This window comes from Oncorhynchus mykiss, chromosome 7 (genome assembly GCF_057628025.1).
Source record: "Oncorhynchus mykiss isolate SJ-2025 chromosome 7, ASM5762802v1, whole genome shotgun sequence".
Lineage (NCBI taxonomy): Eukaryota > Metazoa > Chordata > Actinopteri > Salmoniformes > Salmonidae > Oncorhynchus > Oncorhynchus mykiss.
In genome coordinates this window covers 17578371-17592805 of record NC_143028.1, presented here as the reverse complement: position 1 = coordinate 17592805, position 14435 = coordinate 17578371, and the positions used below count along the sequence as shown (strand labels likewise).

General features: G+C 42.8%; 1 protein-coding gene across 2 annotated transcripts; it reads right to left on the bottom strand.

Moving 5' to 3' along the window:
• Positions 1-1075: 1075 nt before the first annotated feature.
• On the bottom strand, positions 1076-13608 carry LOC110528815 (formimidoyltransferase-cyclodeaminase-like). Of its 2 annotated transcripts, none has more exons than XR_005052552.2 (13): positions 13247-13608; positions 11079-11262; positions 9362-9490; positions 9090-9178; positions 5317-5496; positions 4965-5102; positions 4605-4798; positions 4387-4516; positions 4035-4196; positions 2955-3057; positions 2216-2354; positions 1414-1509; positions 1076-1261 (listed from the first exon to the last, which is right to left on the bottom strand). XR_005052552.2 is itself a non-coding variant. In XM_036983008.2 (13 exons), exons 1-13 carry the CDS (start codon positions 13298-13300, stop codon positions 1178-1180), a joined length of 1623 nt encoding a protein of 540 aa, XP_036838903.1. In that variant the 5' UTR covers positions 13301-13608; the 3' UTR covers positions 1076-1177. The 2 variants fall into 2 exon arrangements, 1 of the variants encoding a protein (XP_036838903.1); XM_036983008.2 differs by having other exon boundaries at positions 3014-3057.
• Between the last annotated feature and the right edge of the window lie 827 nt (positions 13609-14435).

Sequence of the window (14435 nt, the reverse complement as noted above, 5' to 3'; positions counted from 1 at the left end):
GGGGGTAGCAACCCTCTGGAGGACCATGGTCTCGTCTCCCCCGGAGTGGTGGTCTTTATCCCCAGGAGGACAGGCCCCTGGTCCCTTGGTCCCCCTGGGGATGTTTCTGCTGATCTACTTCATACCCTGGGGGGTGACGACCACGTAGAAGAGAGAATCAGTCAAAAGGAGAATTATCATTCAAAACTGCTAAGCAAAATAGAGCAGACAGAACAGTGAGGATATTTTACCTGAGCTGCTGCCAAACATTTTCAAGTCCCGGCGATGAAATATGTAACTTTGGTAAGAAAATTGCAACAAAGGATTCCGTTTTATAATCACTGTTTGATCATAAGGCTTATAAAACAGATCAACCTGCCCAAAAGTTCCTTGTTCAAAATCTAAAGTTATTCCAATACATTACATGCAATCAAAATAATAAGGAATACTCATTTGAGATATACAAATACTGAATATATGCCAGAAATCAAAAATAAATAATGCATGTATTTTAGTTAACATAGAACGCAGATTAAATGAAGAGTGTACACGCCTGTAACTGGTTGGTAAGCAGCTCTCGATTCTGTCCTTTGTCTTGTGTGAAGGATGTTCTCTTACTTAAAGGAACTGGATAAACTACACCCTTTAATTCCCGTCATGTCATCCTGCCTGTTGTACTACACAGGTATGGACAGAGTTCATATCCCGAAACGCATCACTTTGTCATTCAGAGGCAAATACTACTACTCTATCATTTTAGCTTCATGTTCGAAGTGGAAGAGAGAAGAAAAAAACCTTGTAGTACTTATTCTATTTCGTGTGATTCAGGGCGGCAGGTAGCCTAGAGGTGAAGAGGTTGGGCCAGTAACCGAAAGGTTGCTGGTTTGAATCCCCGAGCTAAGTAGGTGAACAATCTGCCGATGTGCCCTTGAGCAAGGCACTTAACCCTAATTGCGCCTGTAAGTCGCTGTGGATAAGAACACTGTGACATCCTGGCTTGGTGTAGGCTGCTGCTATACAGTACATTACGTAAGTATTTAGTGAATTCCTAACAAAGCAAAGAAGCACCATTGAGGAGTAGTTGATAAAGCATGTATTTATGTGAACCCAGTTTATTTGCAATAGATTGATGGTTGTGAAAGCCTGGTTTGAGGCCTAGGCAGGCAGCAGGGGATGCTTTGGTAATGTTGTAACTTCTTCACTTTTTTCTCTCTGCAGTATCCAGGACTGCATTAGCACTCTCCCTGGCCTCAGTAAGCAGAGCTGATGCTCTCTGTTGAGTCTGCAAAACACAAAACACGATTGTATGAGTATAACTATGTAATAAGCCACTGGCTCTCACCAAAATCTATTTTTTGATTAATTTACCGACGTTGTAACCTAGGCAGAATCCTTTTGGAGTCAGAAAGACCTACAGGCTACATTGTAACTTACAGTCACTTTGAAGGACTCATCTGTGATATCCTTGAGGTTGATCACAACGTTGTAGTAGGCTCCAAACACTGCTGTTTCCAGGGCTTTAGCTGCTACCTGCAACGCCACGAAAAATAACCATATAAGGAAGATGTTTTTGTAGGCTGTCTACAGTATAATGCATGTCATAGCTCTGGGGCATCTGTCAGAAAACATTTTGCAACCATACTTAATGGAGACACTTATGGGTGTCCTGGCATTTTGAAATGCTGTTTTACAGTATACCAGTAGGGTGGTATGTGTGTATAAGCAGTTGGCACTTTCACGTCTGCTCCCGCTCTTCCCCTCCCTGGCGCTTGAGGGCGCCAGGCTGCCCTGCATCTCACACTCCTTCCATCTATTACGCACACCTGCCTCCCCTCGTCACGCGCATCAGCAATATTGGACTCACCTGGACTCATTCATCACCTGTTTATTTCCTCCCCTATATTTGTCAGTTCCCCAGCTCTGTTCCCTGTTGCTGCATTGATTGTTTTTTGTCGGTGTTACCTGTTTGCTGACACTGTTACTGTCTCGTTCCATGTCCGTTCTATATTAAATGTTTCACTCCCCGTACCTGCTTCGTCTCTCCAGCGTCATTTATATGACAGGCACAAAACAAAATGTTCCACAGTCATGTATGCATGTCCGGTGTCTGCCCTCAAGCAAATAAACAACTGCATAGAAGTCACTCAGGTATGCTTGCAAAGTTGCAATGCAAATTCCATAGACAGGGACTCTGTTCATGGTTTCAGTCACTGTGAAACCGTCCCTCATACAGTACCTGGAGGTCAGACTTGCAGGCCACGTTTCCGTAGATCACCATTTCCTTTAGACAAGGCCACAGCAGGTTGACTCTTTCAGCCAGAGACAGTGGGACCGCCACGGCCTGCTTCAGACCCTCCTGCATGGCAGCTTCCCTCCTGCGGCAGGAACAGGGGTAGGGGTAATGGGAAGGCAGAAGTAGGTAGGAATAGGGGAAGAGGCAGGTCAGAAGCAAGACCAGGGTAGGGGCAGTGGCAGGATTAGGCGTGGGGATAGGTATAAGGTGTAGGAAAGAGGAAGCGCAGAGAGGTGAGATAGATTTGAAGCATGACAAGACTACACCATGACCATGACTACAAGACTACACCTTACGTACTGTTAGACTAGATGAGCTGGCAGTAAAGGAACTACAGTAAACCAGTCTTCTTTGGGAAAGCCTGCTTTATGTGGTTACAGGGATGGGCCAGGTTGCTTGCCAGGTAAAAGGAGGTGACGTGTGAAGACAGGTGACGGCGGGATACTGGAGAATGTACAGTAATGAGTTTCCATAGATGTCAACCTGAAGTAAAGATGGTTTAAAATAGTTCCAACGTGTGTGTGTGTGTGTGTGTGTGTGTGTGTGTGTGTGTGTGTGTGTGTGTGTGTGTGTGTGTGTGTGTGTGTGTGTGTGTGTGTGTGTGTGTGTGTGTGTGTGTGTGTGTGTGTGTGTGTGTGTGTGTGTGTGTGTGTGTGTGTAATTACACATCTACTTTACTGACATGCTTCTCTGACATCTTGGATTCGACAGAAGTGCCATATATTGTAGCATGGCAATCACCTTTTGACTTCATCTGATGTGTTCCTTGGCATCTTCAATGCAGCCTGAAAACGAGAAAGTTAAACCTTATAAAACAGGAGTAACTGCATACAGTGTCAGCAAAGCCTATACAAGCCACATTTATTCTCACATCACAGTTAAACACGTAGTGTAATACCATCAGCCTTCAACAAAATTCAACAATGGCATCACCACAACCTGTGGTGAAAATGCAACAAACTATGACTAGTATGTGAGGCTAGGTGGAAGTGATTCATTGACAGGTTCATTGGCAGAGTCAAAAAGATCTAGATAGTTGTACTAAACTCTTCTTTGTGCCTTGAAGGTTATATCGACACTCCTTTTCCACTAAAAGATTACATTCCACTACATTTTCATAGCAAAGCCACAAGACAGCAAACATCAAGATCATACCTTGGTTCGAACCTCCAAAGTAAGCATTTACAAGAAACAAAAACAGCTTTTATCACTCGTTCTTCACTTGAACTTTTATCATCAGAAGAAATATTCATCATATTTTGTATGACTCTCTGCTTAGCTAAAAGGCTGGGCAGGGTCGCATCAGGTTGTGTCGCAACGAGCAGCAGGTAGCCCAGCAGTTACTGCGTTGGGGCAGTATTCGAAAGGTCGCTGGTTCGAATGCCCGAGCCGGCAAGGTGAAAAATCTGTCGATGTGCCCTTGAGCAAGGGCCCTTAAACCTAATTTGTTCCAGGGGCTCCGTATTACCATGGCTGACCCTGTAAAACAACACATTTCACTGCACCTATCCGGTGTATGTGACAATAAAACATTTATTTTTCCCCAAAAAAATTCAAAGCATAAGTTTAGCTAAGTCTTTTTTTCTTAGCCTGGAATCCAATCTGAATATGCTCTGAAACGGAGTAAAGTGAAACAATAGTGAAAAATATTCCGTTAGGATTTCAGTCTAGTTTTTCCCGGTATAGTTCCTGCTTTCCCTAGCCCGGTTAACCCAGACTGAAGGCTTCAATCTGGTTTAATCATGATATGTTTCCCTCTCACCATATAGCGACTGAACGCCTTGGAGTCTGCGTCCACCATGACCAGCAGTTCATTCATGGCCTGATGGAAGGGAGGGATGAGTCTCCTCATGATGCTGTCCAGGCTATCAAACTGCCTCTTCCCATAGGTCATCTGACCCACCATGGCTCCCAGAGCAGCCCCCTGAAATGCACACACACACACACACACACACACACACACACACACACACACACACACACACACACACACACACACACACACCTTTGACTCCTCCTTGTATTGTACATACTTTATATTGGTTTATTCCTATGTGCTGGGCAAGGTCATACGGGGAATATAGTCATCTACATGATATTAAAGATGGTTGTACCATTGCAGCGACGGCAGCAGAGACTGACCCTCCTCCCGGAGCAGCGGTTCTGGCTCCCACGCTGCGGACAAACTGCTGCAGAGACAGAGACACCAAACGCTTGTCCTCCTCAGTCCTCTCCACCATGTACCTAGAGTCACAACCATAGAAATAGATTTGAATGACTAGAATGGAAAAGTCCCATAGGCCATGGAAATAGTGCACTCATTGGCACTCACTCTATGATTCTCTCTTTGGGGACGAAAGGCCCAAGTGAATCAAGCCCAAGTTTACTGATGACCAGGCGGACTTTGTGCTCCTCCTCCACAATGAAGAGCCTGTCTCTCTGGATGTAGAAGTCAGCACAGTCCAGCACGGCTCTCAGAGGTATGAGGCCTACAATCTCAGAGCCCACCACTGGCAGGTTCAGGTCCTGGGGAGAAGAGGAAGGAAGGAGAGGTGTCAAATTGGCTCAACTTGTTGACATTATTAGCTGCCCTTATGTCACTGGTTCAAACCACCAGATCAGTGAGAGGGTTGTGTACAATAATGCAGTGCTGTTTTCAGCTGTGGTTGTTGTTGTTGTGGTAGCTCCTTACTTTGGCCGCACTGCAGATCTCTTCGTAAACAGTGTGGACGGGCGTCAGCTCAAAGTCCAGGATGTTGGTGGACACCTGGGCTATGTTCGCCTCTTCCAGGTACCATCCCATTCCCTGCACCTTCTTCATCAGACCCGGCTATAATACAAATCAATCATGTTACTCTCTTTGGAAGCAGACAAGGCATATGACTCAAAAATAGACGTTTATTAGTTCAGCGTCAGTTATAAAGAAGAGGAAAAAAATTATGTCTTGTAAAAATGAGAGGAATCTCTTCCAAAGCCAAAGTAGCCGTGTGTCATTCATCTCTGACATTGGGCGATCAAGACGGACAGTAGCGAGCCTACCCTACCTGGTCTTTGCTTCTGCCTTTTTCCCGGATATCTAGTGCGATCCGATGGGCTTGTTCCTTGGTGCTGAGGAGGTTAATGTTGTAGGCAACCAGGAATTTGCGAGCCCCTGCTACTGTAGCTCCCCAGGAGGCCACGAAGGTGGCAGGGCCATAGTCAGGAGCCCACTCTGTCCTCTTCAACTGAGAACAATAGACACATCGGCATCATTTAGTGCTTCCAACCCCCTTTAAACATTGTGTGTTTGAGCTACAGACTTTAAAAAAAATGTTTTTATTGGATTCTTCTATTTCTTCTGCATCAGCCAATACCAAACATTAGCCTGGGGGTTGAGCAGTGTTAATGAGACAAAGGCGGATCCAGAAAATGGTTATTCTCACAAAAAACATCTGTAAAGTCTGAACGGTTTGAGCTACAAACTAATATGACCCCAGTATGAAAAGCTAAGACTCTCATGAGCTTTGCTCTATGACGCTCACAAGCCACACAAGAGTCATTAGAAAGGTAAGGGATCTTCTACATAGAAAATCATACACAATTATTGCACATTGTGTATAATACTGTAAAAAGCTCACATAGTTGCTGTCACAAACACCAAACTCTACATAGTTGCTGTCACAAACACCAAACTCCACATAGTTGCTGTCACAAACACCAAACTCCACATAGTTGTCACTGACTAATTATTAATTTCCCACTGAGCAAACAATCTGTACTTACAGCATTCTTATAAAAAACGTTTTTATCATGTTTTTGCTTGGTGGACCTTATTTTTTGTTGACAATAAAACTCATGAATGCAACTGTTTATGTCAACCTGTTTTGTGTTCCACGTGTATCCCTGGTTGTCTTAAAAACAAAATTGTAAAACACTTCAATGTGAGGATATAGAGTTGAAGTCGGAAGTTTACATACAGTTAGTTTGGAGTCATTAAAACTCGTTCTTCAACCACTCCACACATTTCTTGCTAACAAACTATAGTTTTGGCAATTCGGTTAGAACATCTACTTAGTTCATGACACAAGTAATTTTTCCAACAATTGTTTACAGACAGATTATTTCACTTAAAATTCACTGTATCACAATTCCAGTGGGTCAAAAGCTTACAAACACTAAGTTGACTGTGGCTTTAAACAGCTTGTAAAATTCCAGACAATGATGTCATGGATTTAGAAGCTTCTGATAGGCTAATTGACATAATTTGAGTCAATTGGAGGTGTACCTGTGGATGAATTTCAAGGCCTACTTTCAAACTCTTTGCTTGACATCATGGGAAAATCTAAAGAAATCAGCCAAGACCTCAGAAAAATATTTGTAGACCTCCACAAGTCTGATTCATCCTTAGGAGCAATTTCCAAACGGCAGAAGGTACCACGTTCATCTGTACAAACAATAGTACGCAACTATAAACACCATGGGACCACGCAGCCGTCATATCGCTCAGGAAGGAGATGCGTTCTGTCTCCTAGAGATGAATGTACTTTGGTGAGAAAAATGCAAATCAATCCCAGAACAACAGCAAAGGAACTTGTGAAGATGCTGGAGGAAACAGGTACAAAAGTATCTATATCCACAGTAAAAAACGAGTCCTATATCGACATAACCTGAAAGGCCACTTAGCAAGGAAGAAGCCACTGCTCCAAAACTGCCATAAAAAAGCTAGACTACGGTTTGCAACTGCACATGGGGACAAAGATCATACTTTTTTGAGAAATGTCCTCTGGTCTGCTGAAACAAAAATAGAACTGTTTGGCCATAATGACCATCGTTATGTTTCAAGGAAAAAGGGTGAGGCTTGCAAGTCGAAGAACACCATCCCAACCGTGACGCACGGGGGTGGCAGCATCATGTTGTGGGGGTGCTTTGCTGCAGGAAGGACTGGTGCACTTCAGAGATAGATGGCATGATGAAGAAAGAAAATGATGTGGATATATTGAAGCCACATCTCAAGACATCAGTCAGGAAGTTGAAGCTTGGTCGCAAATGCGTCTTCCAAATGGACAATGACTCCAAGAATACTTCCAAAGTTGTGGCAAAAGGTATTTAAGACAACAAAGTCAAGGTATTGGAATGGCCATCAGAAAGCCCTGACCTCAATCCTTTAGAAAATGTGTGGGCAGAACTGAAAAAGCATGTGTGAGCAAGGAGGCCTACAAACCTGACTCAGGTACACCAGCTCTGTCAGGAGGAATGGGCCAAAATTCACCCAACTTATTGTGGCAAAGGCATTTGACCCAAGTTAAACAATTTAAAGGCAATGCTACCAAATACTAATTGAGTGTATGTAACCTTCTGACCTTCTGTTGGTGGTTGAAGATATCCCTCTAGTGGTGTGGGGGCTGTGCTTTGGCAAAGTGGGTGGGGTTATATCCTTCCTGTTTGGCCCTGTCCGGGGGTGTCCTTGGATGGGGCTACAGTGTCTCCTGCCCCCTCCTGTCTCAGCCTCCAGTATTTATGCTGCAGTAGTTTATGTGTCGGGGGGCTAGGGTCAGTTTGTTATATCTGGAGTACTTCTCCTGTCCTATTCGGTGTCCTGTGTGAATTTAAGTGTGCTCTCTCTAATTTTCTCTTTCTCTCTTTCTTTCTCTCTCTTGGAGGACCTGAGCCCTAGGACCATGCCCCAGGACTACCTGACATGATGACTCCTTGCTGTCCCCGGTCCACCTGGCCGTGCTGCTGCTCCAGTTTCAACTGTTCTGCCTTATTATTATTCGACCATGCTGGTCATTTATGAACATTTGAACATCTTGGCCATGTTCTGTTATAATCTCCACCCGGCACAGCCAGAAGAGGACTGGCCACCCCACATAGCCTGGTTCCTCTCTAGGTTTCTTCCTAGGTTTTGGCCTTTCTAGGGAGTTTTTCCTAGCCACCGTGCTTCTACACCTGCATTGCTTGCTGTTTGGGGTTTTAGGCTGGGTTTCTGTACAGCACTTTGAGATATCAGCTGATGTACGAAGGGCTATATAAATAAATTTGATTTGATTTGACCCACTGGGAATGTGATGAAAGAAATAAAAGCTGAAATAAATCTTTCAGTCTACTATTCTTCTGGCATTTCACATTCTTAAAATAAAGTGGTGAGTCTAACTGACCTAAGACAGAGATTTTTACTAGGATTCTATGTCAGGAATTGTGAAAAACTGAGTTTAAATGTATTTGGCTAAGGTGTATGTAAACTTCTGACTTCAACTGTATATGAGGGCAGAGCAAGCAGATACAGTGGGGCAAAAAAGTATTTAGTCAGCCACCAATTGTGCAAGTTCTCCCACTTAAAAAGATGAGAGAGGCCTGTAATTTCCATCATAGGTACACTTCAACTATGACAGACAAAATGAGAAAATAAGTTCAAACAGGTGCCATTAATACAGGTAACGAGTGGAGGACAGAGGAGCCTCTTAAAGAAGAAGTTACAGGTCTGTGAGAGCCAGAAATCTTGCTTGTTTGTAGGTGACCAAATACCTATTTTCCACCATAAATTTGCAAATAAATTCATAAAAAATCCTACAATGTGATTTTCTGGATTTTTTCTCTCATTTTGTCAGTCATAGTTGAAGTGTACCTATGAGGAAAATTACAGGCTTCTCTCATCTTTTTAAGTGGGAGAACTTGCACAATTGGTGGCTGAATAAATACTTTTTTGCCCCACTGTAACTGAAAGTAGTGAAAGTACTGCCTTTGATTTTTAGCTTATTTTTCGCTGCTCTATTCTCTTATACAATGAAGGAAATGTTGCCCATAGGGTATGAATACAATAAAGTTAGGTCAAACTCACTTTCTCAGACAAGGCCTCATACTCTCCTGCCCGGACAGAGGGAAGAGATCTCCTGTTCTCTTTCCTCGCTGCTTCTCCATAAAGATACACTATGGAGAAACGACAACGTGTCTTATTCACCTGTATGTGGCTTTTTGTGTGCAATACCATATGGGAAAGAATACACAGAACCAAGGGGCACTGCACTGAAACTGACCTTGTGGCTTTGTCTACAGCAAAGTAAATGGCCAATATGTTAACTATAGGTCAATAGGTCAGAGAGGAAAACCTACCAGGTACATGCATCACATCTGTTAAGTGCTGGGCAAAAATGTTGGCACAGTTGACACAGTCCTCCATTGTGACATTCTGGACAGGGATGAAGGGACACACGTCCATGGCGCCCATCCGAGGATGCTCCCCTACAACAAACGTACATATTATTCCACTAAACACACTAAACAACTTATCAACAGTACTTAGCCACACCATATTTGCACTTTAAGTGAGGTGGAGAGGAGTTGCGGTATTTCTGAACTATGGCCTTTGAACATACACTACCCTTCAAAATGTTGGGGTCACTTTGAAATGTCCTTGTTTTTGAAATTAAAGCACATTTTTCTGTCCATTGAAATAACATCAAATTGATCAGAAATACAGTGTAGACATTGTTAATGTTGTAAATGACTATTGTAGCTGGAAAAGGTAGATTTTTTATCAGCAACCATCATCACTCTTGTGTTCCAATGGCACGTTGTGTTAGCTAGTCCAAGTTTATAATTTTAAAAGGCTAATTGATCATTGGAAAACCCTTTTGCAATTATGTTAGCACAGATGAAAACTGTTGTGCTGATTAAAGAAGCCATAAAACTGACCTTCTTCAGACTAGTTGAGTATCTGGAGCGTCAGCATTTGTGGGTTCGATTACAGGCTCGAAATGGCCAGAAACAAAGAACTTTCTTCTGAAACTCGTCAGTCTATTCTTATTCTGAGAAATGAAGGCTATTCCATGTGAGAAATTGCCAAGAAACTGAAGATCACGTACAGCGCTGCGTACTGCTCCATTCACAGAACAGAGCAAACTGGCTCTAACCAGAATAGAAAGAGGAGTGGGAGGCCCCGGTGCACAACTGATCAAGAGGACTAGTACATTAGAGTGTCTAGTTTGAGAAACATACTCCTCACAAGTCCTCAACTGGCAGCTTCATTAAATGGTACCCACAAAACACCAGTCTCAACATCAACAGCGAAGAGGCGACTCTGGGATGCTGGTCTTCGAGGCAGAGTTGCAAAGAAAAAGCCTATCTCAGACTGGCCAATAAGATCAAAAGATTAAGATGAGCAAAATAACACAGACACTGGACAGAGGAACTCTGCCTAGAAGGCCAGCATCCCAGAGTTGCCTCTTCACTGTTGATGATGAGACGGGTGTTTTGCGGGCACTATTTAATGAAGCTGCCAGTGGAGGACTTGTGAGATGTCTGTTTCTCAAACTAGACACTCTAATGTTCTTGTCCTCTTGCTCAGTTGTGCACCGGGTCCTCCCACTCTTTCTATTCTGGTCAGAACCAGTTTGCGCTGTTGTATTGCTTCTTTAATCAGCACAACAGTTTTCAGCTGTGCTAACATAATTGCAAGGGTTTTCCAATGATAAATTAGTGATAAACTTGGATTAGCTATGATAAAATTGAATTAGCTAACACAACCTGCTATTGGAACACAGTAGTGATGGTTGCTGATAATGGGCCTCAGTACGCCTATGTAGATATTCCATAAAAAATCTGCCGTTTCCGGCTACAATAGTAATTTACAACATTAACAATGTCTACACTGTATTTCTGATCAATTTGATGTTATTTTAATGGACAAAAAAATGTGCTTTTCTTTCAAAAAGAAGGACATTTCTAAGTGACCCCAGACTTTGAATGGTAGCGTAACTGTTTGACTAAGTCATGTGAGGGGTCAACAGTTTCTATCTCTCTTTTTTAGCTCTTACTCTTTATCTCCTACCTGAGTGTTTGGTCATATCAATGAGTGGGAAGGCAGTGCGTGCAGCGTTCAATGCACCCTCCACCACAGCCTGTGGCGAGCCTACGAAGCTGTAGACTGTACGGTTGGTGGAGGATCCAGGGTCCACGTCGAGTAGACTGCATCCCTCCGTGCTGGAAATGGCCTCTGCGATTGCATCAATCACCTGGAAGCAAGTCAGATTGACTCTTAAAACATTTTCAGAAAACATTTTGTTTGTATCTCGAGATCACATTCAGGATTGAGATTATTCTGTAAAATCGTTTGGAATTGGCTTGTTTGTTTGCTTAGGTATTCACAGTCTCCATGAGCCCCCTTGATTCATAAATATAAATATGTACAGTGCCTTGCGAAAGTATTCGGCCCCCTTGAACTTTGCGTCCTTTTGCCACATTTCAGGCTTCAAACATAAAGATATAAAACTGTATTTTTTTGTGAAGAATCAACAACAAGTGGGACACAATCATGAAGTGGAACGACATTTATTGGATATTTCAAACTTTTTTAACAAATCAAAAACTGAAAAATTGGGCGTGCAAAATTATTCAGGCCCCTTAAGTTAATACTTTGTAGCGCCACCTTTTGCTGCGATTACAGCTGTAAGTCGCTTGGGGTATGTCTCTATCAGTTTTGCACATCGAGAGACTGACATTTTTTCCCATTCCTCCTTGCAAAACAGCTCGAGCTCAGTGAGGTTGGATGGAGAGCATTTGTGAACAGCAGTTTTCAGTTCTTTCCACAGATTCTCGATTGGATTCAGGTCTGGACTTTGACTTGGCCATTCTAACACCTGGATATGTTTATTTTTGAACCATTCCATTGTAGATTTTGCTTTATGTTTTGGATCATTGTCTTGTTGGAAGACAAATCTCTGTCCCAGTCTCAGGTCTTTTGCAGACTCCATCAGGTTTTCTTCCAGAATGGTCCTGTATTTGGCTCCATCCTTCTTCCCATCAATTTTAACCATCTTCCCTGTCCCTGCTGAAGAAAAGCAGGCCCAAACCATGATGCTGCCACCACCATGTTTGACAGTGGGGATGGTGTGTTCAGCTGTGTTGCTTTTACGCCAAACATAACGTTTTGCATTGTTGCCAAAAAGTTCAATTTTGGTTTCATCTGACCGGAGCACCTTCTTCCACATGTTTGGTGTGTCTCCCAGGTGGCTTGTGGCAAACTTTAAACAACACTTTTTATGGATATCTTTAAGAAATGGCTTTCTTCTTGCCACTCTTCCATAAAGGCCAGATTTGTGCAATATACGACTGATTGTTGTCCTATGGACAGAGTCTCCCACCTCAGCTGTAGATCTCTGCAGTTCATCCAGAGTGATCATGGGCCTCTTGGCTGCATCTTTGATCAGTCTTCTCCTTGTATGAGCTGAAAGTTTAGAGGGACGGCAGGTCTTGGTAGATTTGCAGTGGTCTGATACTCCTTCCATTTCAATATTATCGCTTGCACAGTGCTCCTTGGGATGTTTAAAGCTTGGGAAATCTTTTTGTATCCAAATCCGGCTTTAAACTTCTTCACAACAGTATCTCGGACCTGCCTGGTGTGTTTCTTGTTCTTCATGATGCTCTCTGCGCTTTTAACGGACCTCTGAGACTATCACAGTGCAGGTGCATTTATACGGAGACTTGATTACACACTAGTGGATTGTATTTATCATCATTAGTCATTTAGGTCAACATTGGATCATTCAGAGATCCTCACTGAACTTCTGGAGAGAGTTTGCTGCACTGAAAGTAAAGGGGCTGAATAATTTTGCACGCCCAATTTTTCAGTTTTTGATTTGTTAAAAAAGTTTGAAATATCCAATAAATGTCGTTCCACTTCATGATTGTTCCCCACTTGTTGTTGATTCTTCACAAAAAAATACAGTTTTATATCTTTATGTTTGCAGCCTGAAATGTGGCAAAACATCGCAAAGTTCAAGGGGGCCGAATACTTTCGCAAGGCACTGTAAATGTAGAAAAATGTAAAATATTTTTTTTATTGGTAATCAAGATCGATGTTTCAGACAGAAAGTTTTCTTACATGACCAATATAAAGCTACCATGTGTGTTGTGTTAATCACACCAGACCACTACTAACGGTTTCCTTCTGCTGTGCCAACAGGTAATCCACTTTCTGTATCTCCCATGCCTACTCACCTTTTTGTTCCGGCCCTCGGAGAAGTTGGGCACACACTCCACCAGCTTAGCCATGATGCGTAATAATCACAGAGTCGGGTAATCCGAGACAAAGAATCAGACCAATTTAAGGCATACGTTTATTCCCCCTTTTTCTCTGCTCCACGAGCACACACCAACCCATCCAGTCTGTCTTTTCATCCCCAAACGGGACATTTAAGCAGTCTGTCCATCTGTAACGCTGGTTGAATCATTAACTTGCTCTATTGTCCTCTTATCTAGGGCAGCTGGCAGTGATTCCCAGGCTGCTCTAGTCTAATATTTACCAGGACCTGGTGCGGATGGTGCCAGCCTCCCATGCAACATTCACAGACACAAATCCCTGATTCACCATAGGTTAGACTTAAATACTGGAGCACCAGATGCGAAGGGTGAAGGAATAAATCCAGTATGATCAAAGGAAGTATCCAAGCTGACAGACGGATAGCTGGTGAACTCTCCACTCTAGCTGTTACCTCTGCGTTCTCACCACAGCCATAGTAAACACTTGGCTAAGTCCTATTAGATGAGATCTCAGGATCAGAGATGTCAATTTCAATAATTATGATTGAAATGTGAAGTGGTGCACAGATCTAGCCCCACCGCTGCATTACGATATTGCATTCATTGTGTATTCATCTCTTGTATTTATGGTATGCAGAGTTTCTGAACATTTTGGTACCAGTAACACTGTTTCCTAAATAGTACACAAAATATGCACCATCACCAATAGGATTTCTTAAATCTGAATCAAAAAGCTTCATGTTGGTTATTATTAGCTATGGCAGTAGTGACTCTTTTATAGCCTCTGTGAACTTTGATCCAAAGGATTAAAAAGTCTATAATGGTCAAACATACTCAGCAGTCAGCATTGATCTAGGTGATCAAAGCATTACTCAGCTAAGTAGCAGTCAAGCAGGCCAATTCTTATTATCCACATTGACAGGTCAACTAGTTTGTTTTTATACAAGATGTATCCTACTGCTTTGGTTTTGTTACGCTGAAGATGCAACCACTGAGGCTATAGGCTGTGCTATCCAGCCCAGTGTTTCAGAAACCTTTTTCTGTGCTAGGGACTGTGTTCTAGCCAACTGTTGAAGGATTAACTAACATCAATTAATGAACACCTGTCTATGGTTGCATCACATCATCCTCCCCCAAAACAAACAAA

Excerpts from the sequence above, each read along its gene's own strand:
- LOC110528815 (XM_036983008.2), bottom strand. The coding sequence starts at position 13,300 with ATGGCTAAGCTGGTGGAGTGTGTGCCCAACTTCTCCGAGGGCCGGAAC. Across the intron at positions 4,799-4,964 it reads AGATCTGCAGTGCGGCCAAA|GACCTGAACCTGCCAGTGGT; the intron begins GTAAGGAGCTAC and ends TCTTCTCCCCAG. Across the intron at positions 4,197-4,386 it reads CTGCTGCCGTCGCTGCAATG|GGGGCTGCTCTGGGAGCCAT; the intron begins GTACAACCATCT and ends TGTGCATTTCAG.